The sequence below is a fragment of the Scardinius erythrophthalmus genome (genome assembly GCF_964197995.2).
Source record: "Scardinius erythrophthalmus genome assembly, chromosome: 12".
In the NCBI taxonomy this organism is placed as follows: Eukaryota; Metazoa; Chordata; class Actinopteri; order Cypriniformes; family Leuciscidae; genus Scardinius; species Scardinius erythrophthalmus.
The window spans coordinates 16404783-16416499 of NC_138232.1; the positions used below are offsets into that span (position 1 = coordinate 16404783).

Sequence of the window (11717 nt, forward strand, 5' to 3'; positions counted from 1 at the left end):
GAGATGGATGGGTAGAAACACACAAACACTAATTAATTTCACTCAACAGGTGTAAGGATATAGATGAGCAGATTGTGTGTATTTATTTAGAGATGAAAGGAAAAGTAAACAGACATATTGCAGATACAGTATATTGCAACCAAGAGACCTAAAAGTGCTGTGGAGCAACTTCTGATTAAAACATAAGGTTAAAACTCCCTCAAATATGAAGTTTATTCAAACCTTGTATTCAAAGCAGGAGACACAGAGGTAGAGCAGGTCCAACAGACGGTTGAGCTGGGAGACAGACAGGTCAGTGAACCATTTCTGAAGTACCATCTCATCTGCATTCTTCAGCACCCAGAGCAGGCAGATGAGCAGACTTCGACTGGACTCAGCCGAGAACGAGCCATGCTGACGGGTGGCCTGGAGAACAAGGTGTATAGATTTAAGTAAAGGACTGGTATTCTCCTTTTTCATACACTGCATAATGAAGCTTTCATGTTGTATAACTTTGCTTTGGTCTAATTGTCTGTAACAGCAAGTAATCTTTTCTTTTTATTCAGAAGAATTATTATAGTAGAAGTTTTGGCCGCTTAAGATTTACGAAAATAAAAAAGGACGTTCACAAAAACTTGCAAAGGGTGCCATTTTTGTCCCTCTACTGCGTGGATGTCTAAACTTTTTTTGTAAGCTAAAGTCTAAAATATTAACTAAGAGATTGTAATTTCAATATTTTAACATGTTTGCATTTTTAGTTTTTTGATAAAATATACAATTTTAAGCAGTTTGTGAACAGTGAGATCACAATACCTGTGGATTGAGCAGAAAACTACTAGGCCGTGACATCTGTGGCACAGATGTTCCTGCAATTGCCATGGCAACCGTTTGGCTGATCATACTGTTACCCTCAGCTTCCTGCTCCTCGGTGCCTGGACCAACAGGACGCCCCCACTGATTATGGGATTCTGTGATGATAAAAGTAAAGTTAAAATAAAAAAACAACATGGGTGTGAATATATATATATATATATATATATATATATATATATATATATATATATATATATATATATATATATATATATATATATATATATATATATATATATATATATATATATACATATATACATATATACATATACACACACACACACACACACATACACACATACATACATTCATACATACCAGTGAAATCATGAAGCTGAGGAAGGGTTTCCATGACAATGCCTATGAGTGGTAGGTAGAGCAGGGCGACTCTGGCTTTGACCTCAGGGTCAGCATAACGTGGGTCCGAGTCATGACTGGACAGCAGATTATGAACAACGCTGATGACCTTCTTATGGAGACCAAACATCCTACAGCAAGAGAAGAGTGTGTCAAATTACACATTTGGTAAAATCCAGATGGAAAAAAAACCCTACAAATTACATTAAATTGTATTAAAACGAATTATATAATAATAAAACTATTAAAATACATACATACATACATACATAATTGTTTTAAATTAAAATACTTTAATTTATATTAAAATGACAAAAATTCCTAAAATAATGAAAATAGGGCACACACCAGGGTACTGAGCCATCAGCCTCAGGGTCTAGTATCACAGCCAGCTCTGTCAGGACGAGACCGGCGAGGTAATGCTGCTCTCTGAAGGGCACAGACAGCTCAAACATGTTGGCTATCTTTTGGTCCTGCACATGGGTAGAGAAACCAGAACTCTGGTGGGAGACAATGAGAAAGAAAAACAAACAAAAAATGGGAAGAAAGTCTTTATAATCCAATTTTGTTGTCATAGAGAATTTATCACAATTTAACCTTTCTCAGTTTGTGTTTATACCTGAGATGTGGCAGAGGAGACTGAAGGAGAAGGGGATGCTGGGGGTGTAAGTAGACTGAATGGCAGGTTTAGAGTGACGTAGTGTTCATGGCTACAGACTATCCTCAGGAAATCCAGTCTCAGAGACTCTAGAGTGGGGTTCTGTAGTGCATAGAGCTTGGTGGACACCTGGGAATAGGAGGAATAGAAGATCATCAGAAAAAAACAATGTATAAAAAGCATAGCATGTTGTTTGGAGCTCAATTTTCAAGGTACCTGTTTCCAGTAGGTTTTGACGAGAGTGAAGACAAAGCCTCTATCCATGACTGACAGGAGGTCATTGAGGAAGAAGGCCAAGCTGGTGTTGAGCCTTTCCACCAACTCAAGATCCTGAAAAGACAGTAAAGAAAAGACAAACATGAAACAGCAAACTCACCACTTCAAAATCTTTAACTATAATCTATATATATATATATTAGTGCTTTCAATCGATTCAAAATATTTACTAGATCAATCACAATTCATTTTCTATAATTAATTGTGATTAATCGCAGTTAAAAAACACTTACGTTTTTAATAGAAGTTATTATAAGTTTTAATATTTTAATAATTTCACAGTTAATCTCCAAATTAATGTAGAAATAACATAAAATAGTTTATTTAAAGCAGCCTTTATTTTAAATACTTGTTTAAATGGCAATTTTCATTTTATGAATGAAGGCCAGTATGACTGATACTAATACTAAACGGATGCTGCGTTAAATGCGTTAAATATTTTTAATCACATACGTTAACGTTGACAGCACTAATATATATGTGTGTGTTTATTTTTGTGCCCATGTTTCTGTGGACATATCTCTCTATATATTTTTAACACAATAAATTATATTATGTAAAGCAAAATAAAAATGGTCAAAACTAACAAATACAAAAACAATCCTCACCTTCTGGAAACGTGAGACAATGTCACCAGCAATGGTGCTAACCAGAGCAGTGATGTCATCCATGAAGCGCTCAGGGAAGCGGTTCTTCCTGGGAGACTCCAGTCGGTCAGTAAAGTATAAGTGGTGTATGATGCTCTTAACCTGAAACGAGAAAGGATCAAGAACACACTGTTCTTCTCACAACCTCAACAGCAGATGCTACACTTTTGATCATAAAGGAGGAATCATGGAAACGTATGGGTAAGGTAGCTCTTACCATGAGCTCAAAGAAGAACCAGGCTTGTTGCAGGGCTCCCTCCCTCACGCTGCCACTGCTGACCACCCACTGCAGGGCAAGCTCCTCATGAAAGAGCTGAGAACAGGAAGGAACCATCAAAGAACTATTCACCACCAAATACAATGCATACAAGTCACTGTGTCTTAGTTCTAGTGTGGGATATGAAACGGTCCTTTGACATAATGTCCATTGGGATGCTGCAAGAGTGGGGAGGATTCATTATTCTATGGATCAAACATTGAACAAATAAACACAGTACCCGTTAAAAGACCAACAGTGACCACAAGTGACACATCATTCCCTCTTCAGGTGGCATTCATAGTAAAGAGAAGATCTTGTACCCAGCATCCACAAGTACATGACAATCACAGCAACAAAACAACAACAACAACAACAACAACAACAACAACATCCAGTCATCCCAAGACAGACAGGCGCAGGTGAGGAGAGGGTTGGCTCCTGCTCTCCAGGAATTGGGTCTCTACCTTTTTGGTCGGCAAGCGTCCTGTTAATGTTTGCAAGAAACTGGCGCTCTCAGTGTGCGATGACATGCGATTGCCACTGCGCTCCATGGCCTACGGGTGGGGATGAATGGAAGGGTGACAATAGATTAGAGTGGAGGACAGGAGTATGTGGTGCCATTCACCAACCACTACCAATACCTATACAAATAAACACACACACACACACACACACACACACACACACTACAGAACAAGACTGCAAAAACTGTGATATCACAATAGATTTAAAAAATATATATACAATTGACTATTAAATTGAACAATTATAGTTTTCATCAGACAAATAGCCATTCTGAGGGATATGGTGTCTTTACAGAGTCTACTCAATAAGGAGACTGAAGAGATTTTTTTAAAAGTGTTTTGGTGTGATAAATAAATTATGCATACTATGTATTTATGTATGTACGCATGTGCTCATGTATGCATGAATGCTTGCTTTAATGAATCAGACTACTACAGGCACTGAGTAATGAGAAAATAAAATGATTAGCCTTAACCAGATGCCAGTTATTAAAATAATAATAATTAAATAAAAAAAGTTTCACGAGACAAACAAAACATTCACACACACACACGCACGCATACATGTGCATGCAGCATATCATGACATGCCAAGCAGAAAGAAAATGGAAATTGGTTAGTTCTGCCCATGCAATGCTTTATAAAGTGAAATGGTGAATAAGAAAAATGAGGCAGCTTCGAGAATAACTGTTTTAGAAGAGTGGATGGGTTGGAAAAAGAAAAAAAAAAAAAGAAAAAAAGGAAAATGCAGTGAAGGAGAAATGTGCCATGGAGTTATTAGATAATGTCGTTTTAGTGCTACTGGGAAGGGCTGTGTGAAGAGGGGGATTCTGCTTAGTATTTGGGGGTTGGGATAGTCAGAATGACCTGCTTAGTATCGGATGTTGAGCCAGGGCTGGTCCCCCAGGGGGCGCTCTTGCACCCCATGGTATGCACCCAGGAGTTGGAGCGATCTAAGCCCTGCAAGCCAAGGGTGGCATCAAAAGGATCACGGGCAGACGCAAGCAAGCCAGGGAACAGTGAAAGGTCAAAGGTTACAGGTCAATGAGACAAGTGAGCAAGGGAGCAAGTTAGTTTATATTAATTTGTCATTCCTGAACAGTAACAGGTTAGAGTATCAAGCATCTTTAAGTAACAAAATAAAAAGGCTTAAGGCCCGGGTATACTTCATTTTCCGCATTCCGCTCCATCTCGCACACAGTCGTGTCCGCACAGCTTTTAAAGTATACTCAATGAGTGCAGATAAGAAAGTACAATTGCTTTTCTATACTCTACAAATCATCAGAGGGCAGCACTAAGTCATTTGCAGGACATTCGCCATTGTATGCAAAGTTTAGAAGAAGACCCAAAACATAAATGATGGAGAATGAAATGCTGCTTTGTTTACTGTTCTTGGAACAGCATGTTGTTCTGTATCGCTCTCTCTGCACTCTTTTTCGACTACTGCATAATACATCACAACTGCATATTGCCAACTAGTGGGCTCTTCTGTCCCAACTTTCATCTTGTATGCGGTGTGTGTGGAGGTCGGCGGACCCTCCTGATGACGACAATTATGTCTTGCAGACAGTGTGCGGTCTGTCGCGAAACGCGGATGGTTGAAGTATACTTTGGGCTTAAGTTTGGCACAGTTAGCAGAGAGTGCATATTGTGAAACCAGATTGATTTCATTCATACAACAGGGGAGAAAAAGATCAGTTAATACTTAAGTGAACCTCGAATAAAAAAAAAACAGTTCAGAGAATGTGGTTCATTATTAAAAGCATGTCAACTACATCATACACACTACAACTTAAAAGTTTGGCCTTCGCAAGATTTTTTTTTTTTAAAGGAAACAATACTTTGGTTCACCAAAGAAGCATTTAAAGCATTCAATTATTTCAAATAAAAGCTATTATAGACTATCAAATAATCCTGGAAACAATGTCACAGTTTCCACTAAAAATAAGCAGCAAACTTTCCAACACTGATAATAAGAAATGTTTCTTGAGCACCAAATTAGCATATTAGAATGATTTCTGAAGAATCATGTGACACATAAGACTGGAGTAATGATGCTGAAAATTCAGCTTTACCATCACAGGAATAAATTGCATGTCAAAATATATTACAATGGAAACCAGATATTTTAAATTGAAATAATATTTCACAACATTACAGTTTACTGTATTTTTAATCATATAAATGCAGTCTTGGTGAGCATAAGATACTTTTTTTCAAAAACATATAAAAAAAAAATCTTAATGACCCCAAACTTCTGTATGTAGTAAATTCTTGAGTTGCCATGAGAACATTCAACAGATTTGCAATGTAAACATTTTTGGCAAAATTTGTAGCAGTTTGAATAGAACTACATTAATTTAAATTATTACATTTATTTTTGTAAAACATTTGTAATAAATATACTGTAAAATGTAGTTTTGAATGTAGTGTCGTTAGACTTTGTTTATTTAGATAAAGTTTATTTACAGCCATGTACTTAAAGATTTCAGTTTATTTATGGTGGAATAATAAATCTGTTATTAAATTTCGCATTTTACCTGATTTGCATAATTTATTCAGTAAATTGGGTACAACAGCGCATACAAATCACTGAGCTATCAGCTACACATTCATCAAAGGCAAACTGTAGAAAGGATTTTGGACACCGTTCTCAACCACACATTCATTGTGTTACAGTTATTTTTTAGTTTTTCCTTTTTGCAAGATTGTGTAACATGGGTTAAGTCCATAAAATGTTCCAGCTAAAGTTTGTCTTTCTGGTGAGCTATAGGTTGACCTGTAATATTGGGAAATGCTGATCAGCTAAGTAAGCAATCTAGTGCAGAAAGTCAATGATCTATAAAAGCACTCATAAGAATAATGAATACATCCAGCTGGAGCAATCAAAAAATGTCTCAACAGCACTAATAAAATACACTTTGATATGTATATGAACTATGACGACGTGTCTATAATATTAATAGACAAGTATAGTAGCCAACAGAGCAGCTGAAATGTGTCTACTTACCTTGCTGCCAATTATGGAGCGTACTTCATCATCTGGCGAAGTGGGAGTGCCAGAGATGTCTGGGTTGCTGTTGCTAAGGCTACGAGAGCGGTTAAGGTTGAGGCTTGCAGGTCTAACAGCAGAACGAGCCATTGTGGCATAATGCACTGAACCACCCAATCCTCCTGGGCCTAATATGCAGAACAGAATACATTTAAAAAGAAACACATTGCAATAACTAATTTAACCAATCTTAAACACCAAAAGCCACAGATTTAAAGATCAAGCTGAAACCTGACCTGGAGAGGGGGAGTTGGGATCCATGTTGGGTAGGCGGAAGACATAGTGGATATATGAGGAGAGAAGGCTGTTTCGCCCATGCATATCCTGACTGGTGTCCAAGTACTTATGTAGACGGTTCACTATAGATGCCATCACTTCAAAAGAGGCCTGACCAAGATTCACTACAGTAAATAGAAAATAAAACGCAAGATAATTAGGAAACCACCAGGAGACTAGCAACTATTTTATGCAGTTCTGAAATAAATTAATAAAATATATGAATAACAAAGTTATATACTTTTTTTGTGTTTAATAGAAAGTCTAGAGTCACCTATCCAGCTTTGTGTGTAAATGACTTGATCCTAGTGATTATAACAAGTTCTACGGCCAACTTCTGATTTGATTCACAAACGAATCCTTCAGTCTAATATGTGAGCTGGTTGAAAATAACTGATTTAAAAGAATGATTTGTTTTTAAATTGGAAATAGCAACCAGGTTTGGAGTAAATAACAATTTTAATTTGTGGCCGAACTTCCAAAATCATTTTAGATGACTTGCAAGGATCACGCTAAAATGAAAATTGTGTGATCATTCAATGTTCTAAACCTGTATTGGAACCCATGGAGTCCAATATCCTATTAGCCCAGTATTTCTTTAAAGTTGTGAATATTTTCTGTGTGTTTTCTTAGAGTGTGTAGGTTGGAGGACTGCAAGTACCTATCTGCCCAGCTATAACAGGAGGCCGCACCATCAGCAGAACCAGTTTGTCCAGCAGTAGGTGAAGGAAGCGCACCACAGGCTCCAGCTGAGATGAATTCAAAGCTGCGATACTAGACTTCAGCTCAGCCTCCAGATTATTCTCCATAATGCGCATGTCTCCTATCCTCACAGGGAACATGTGCTCATCCAGCGCATGCACCAGAGCAAAGAACTTATCTAAATACTGGTCCTGGGGAAAGAAAGAAACACATCAGAGAATGCATGTGTTTGTAGGCTTTAAATGAATCAGTATTTTGACAGTTTAACTATTAGTTACCTGCGTGTGGATGGTGGATGCAGCCACAACCTCTACATTAAACACCCCTCTGTGGTTATCCACCCATTTCATTCCAGGAAGAGGAACCTACACACAAATGCATGAATGAACTTCCAGTATAATTTCTTTCAATAAATGGTTATTATTATACATTGCTACCCTAAAATGTTGTCAAACGCTCAAAAACAATCATCTGTACAGTATCATCCCACTGCACAGTTTTTGAAAAATAACAGCATTGCTAACAATAATGGTATCATCTCGATATAGAAAAAATAAGTACTTTATTGTAAAAGCATGTTCCAGTTTGTTTTAACATTGTCAAAAAATGTTGTTGACCAATGAGGAAACTCTTAACACCTAATGCATTAAAGCCACACCGTGGACTTTGGGACCTAAAGAGTTGACGCATACGAGTTATTTTAAATGATTCCTCAGGCCAATATACAGCGTTTGACACTATTAATGCTCCGAGCGGGGCTGCCCTCTTGAAATACCGCCTATGTAAGTTTGGAGGAGACGGACCGTCGTTGAACAGGTCATGTGACCTGGAGAACGTATCGCTTTACGGCCGTCACGTGACCATAGGCTCTGATATACTGTCTTCTAGACTTTTGCGACAGTGCTGCGGCGCTTGTGGCCTCTAGGGGCGCTAGACGTGAAAGTTCCAGGTCTAGTGCCCCTAGCGCCCGCAAAAGTTCCGCAGTGTGGCTTTAAATGAAAAGTACTTGACATAACCAAAATCTCATTAAAGAACTTCTAAGCTTTATCTATGTGTGTTGTATGACAGAAACTGCCTTACATCAGGAGAGAGAACAGAGTAAGACTGAGGCGGTTTCTCCAGCGATACGGGCAGACAGAAGTGACCTGTTCTCAAGCGTCCGTTCTGCAGCATGGGAATCCACTGAGGGAGACAGAGACACAACATTTCTTATAGGTGGGAACCTTCAGGCACATCATGATTACATTTGATTCAAAGAGTCATACTCCAATTCCAAAATTCTCAAGGCATCTCAATAGTTCACAACAAAGCAAATCTATGTTATCGAATCTGTGTAATCTGATAGATGCGTTCTCTATTAGCACAGTGCGAGTGCTCATTTTGTGTTTGTGAACAGTGCTGTTCAAGTTGGGATAAAGCTGCATTTATTTGATCAAAAATACATAAACATTTTAGCAGCCATTACTCTACTCCTCAGTAGGAAGGTTCACATGCACTCATTTTTGTCAATCGAAAATTAATCATCAATTATCAATTGTCATTAATCGTCAATTTGTCAATCAAAAAAAAACTCTCCTCCATAAATTTTGCGTCTGAAAGGGAAACTCCTACAAATGCATATGCAATAAGGTAAGCCGGTGTCCACGCCTTTTTCAGCGCAATTTCTTTTACAGCGTATCTTTAGTAAATCCTGACAGTAATATTTTTCTAATGCCAAAAGAGGGTTTGAAAACCAGGATACAATTTATTTTTTTATTTTTTTATTAGAAGAAATCAAGTTCAAAAGTCAAACAGCATTTATTTTACTTTTTATTTGTAACAATGTAAAAGTGTTCTGTCACTCTTTGATCAATAATGAACCTTTGCTGAAAAAAGTATTAATTCTTTAAAAAAATGTAATCTTACTGATCCTAAACTCTTGAATAATAGTGTGTGTGTGTGTGTGTGTGTGTGTGTGTGTGTGTGTGTGTGTGTGTGTGTGTGTGTGTGTGTGTGTGTGTGTGAGCACTGTATGTACCGTGTATCCAACAGGCGTCTCCAGTGGAGTGTTCTGTTTCTGTTGACAGCTGATGTGGTAGAAAGTGAAAAGGATGTGATGATGGTCGGTCAGCGAGGCTGGAAGCTTGATTTTAACTTCATCGTGGAAATCAGGTGATCTGAGGAAAGAACATTTGAGAAATGAAAAAAAAAAAAAAGAGAAATATTTTAAAACCGTCAGTGTAAACAATCCATTTCTTACGCAAAATCCAAATCAAACAAAAACTTGACCAACTGTTGTTCCAAAATCACGTACAACTAACACTGTGACCGTCACCCACCGAGCTGATGTTTGATTTCATGTTGAAGACTTCTGCATGAGTTTTTAATACATGCTGCAGCCACAAACTCACCGATTATGATAGACTACAGAAGTGTAAGCCTCCTTTGAATACTCTGCACAGCTGGATTTCCCGTAGATTACCTAAGAGACCATGGAAGAAAGAACTGTAAGTATATGATTCCACTTCTCCAAATCAAGAGAGTGCTTTCCCATGACATGTTTGGCTTTATGAGATTTAAAATTAATCTGTCAGAACTTACAGGCATAGCGTTGCTAGGATCTTCCCCATTCATGAACTGTACTTTCACTGTAATGTTACGGGCAGAACCTTGACGATTTGCGAAGTTCAGGCTCTGTGGGTTCACGTACAGGAGGTTCCTACAAGTGCAGGCAGACGAAGAAGGAAAGTTGTTTATACATCAAATGTTTCAATCCCTACTGCTCCCATTCAATTAAATAGACATTTTAATATATACATTTTGTTACATATTTAGAAGTTTTTCAAATCTTATATTCAAAGGTAAATAATTCTGGAAATGTTCTTCTGGTTTCTCAGCCTATTCCTTAACTGAAATAAGACTATTTGAAAATGAGACAGAAATGTGTCCACTGTCCATGAAGTAAAAACAAAGATGATGATGAAATCCACAACCCATGGTTAAAACTAACAGGAAATGCAAACTTTGAAAGTTAAAAGTAATTTCAAAATATTACACCAAAATTAAATTACAAAGTACACAAGTTGCACAAAACAGAAATTCAACAGTTTCTGTTCACATGTGAAAACATCTTAAAGCAAAAAGGCCAGGATAAAATTTGGGGCATTAACATTATCTTTTCCATTCTTGCACAGCCGTTTCCGTTCTGTGGTTACAGTAGCTGCAGGAACAGACAGAAATACTGCAGTGACGTGGAACATACTCTCCTGGGAAACCCCACAGTCCGCAAAGGTCACAGACTTTCCCAGGAGCACATAACTCTCATGCACTCTCAATATCACCTCCTATCTAATGTGGTGTGTATGTATCACTTATTTCATACTGTGATCTTTTAGGAGAAAATGAGCAAGGGAGGAGTGAATAAGTGCTTGTACATTGTGCCATTCAAAATATTCCCATATAAGTTGCATTCAAATACAAAAAAAACCCAAGAGGTTCAATAAACAAAAAATTTGGAGCAATTCCAGCCAAAAAATGTTCTTCAGTTCAGATCTATCTAGATCTGCAAACAGCAAACTAGATCTATCTAGATCTGCATAATCCGCAAATCTAGATTTAGCTAAAACTGCAAAAAAAAAAAATGTATTTGGCACAGGGTGTAAGAAAGGACATTGGAGATGAAATTTCTATCGACAACGCTGACACACAAGCTGAATGGCCTCTGGGTACACAATGGGAGTCAGGTCGTGTTTGCTGTGTCCACAAATATGGATTGAGGCCAAACTTTGCACACCTATCTGAACAGAACCAGTTAGCACGTACTTGCAGCAAGGCAATGATTATACATCACTGCAACACAGCAAACATAAAACAAGTTATATGGCAGGCACAAAAAATGCAATCAAGTTTGTTTCACCCCAACATTTACAGAACAGCGTCCATAAATAGTTTCAATTAACCATATATTTTGCTATACATGTTATTTAAACTACATCAAAAATTCTTGACATTTCAGACATAACATTAATATATCAAAATATTTTCAATGTCTGCATTTACATGCGCAAGAATATGCCGATATTTGAATTTGGTCATATGCTGAAGCAGAAGCAAGCGTCATGTAAATCCAATT

General features: G+C 37.6%; 1 protein-coding gene across 6 annotated transcripts in view; it reads right to left on the bottom strand.

Moving 5' to 3' along the window:
• Positions 1–11717, bottom strand: part of dock7 (dedicator of cytokinesis 7) — a 44395-nt gene that overhangs the window by 17159 nt on the left and 15519 nt on the right. For 4 of the 6 annotated variants that reach the window (XM_081381041.1, XM_081381040.1, XM_081381039.1 and 1 more), the window contains exons 15-31: positions 10187–10304; positions 9997–10067; positions 9624–9762; positions 8687–8788; positions 7885–7971; positions 7566–7797; positions 6865–7029; positions 6587–6756; positions 3517–3606; positions 3011–3106; positions 2755–2895; positions 2087–2200; positions 1832–1999; positions 1561–1712; positions 1174–1343; positions 793–947; positions 223–405 (exon numbers count right to left, since the gene is read on the bottom strand). In XM_081381041.1, the coding sequence (XP_081237167.1) occupies positions 223–405; positions 793–947; positions 1174–1343; positions 1561–1712; positions 1832–1999; positions 2087–2200; positions 2755–2895; positions 3011–3106; positions 3517–3606; positions 6587–6756; positions 6865–7029; positions 7566–7797; positions 7885–7971; positions 8687–8788; positions 9624–9762; positions 9997–10067; positions 10187–10304 (2353 nt within the window). Of the gene's footprint in view, positions 1–222; positions 406–792; positions 948–1173; positions 1344–1560; positions 1713–1831; positions 2000–2086; positions 2201–2754; positions 2896–3010; positions 3107–3516; positions 3607–4443; positions 4537–6586; positions 6757–6864; positions 7030–7565; positions 7798–7884; positions 7972–8686; positions 8789–9623; positions 9763–9996; positions 10068–10186; positions 10305–11717 lie in introns of all 6 variants that reach the window. The other 2 variants (XM_081381043.1, XM_081381042.1) reach the window with 2 other exon arrangements.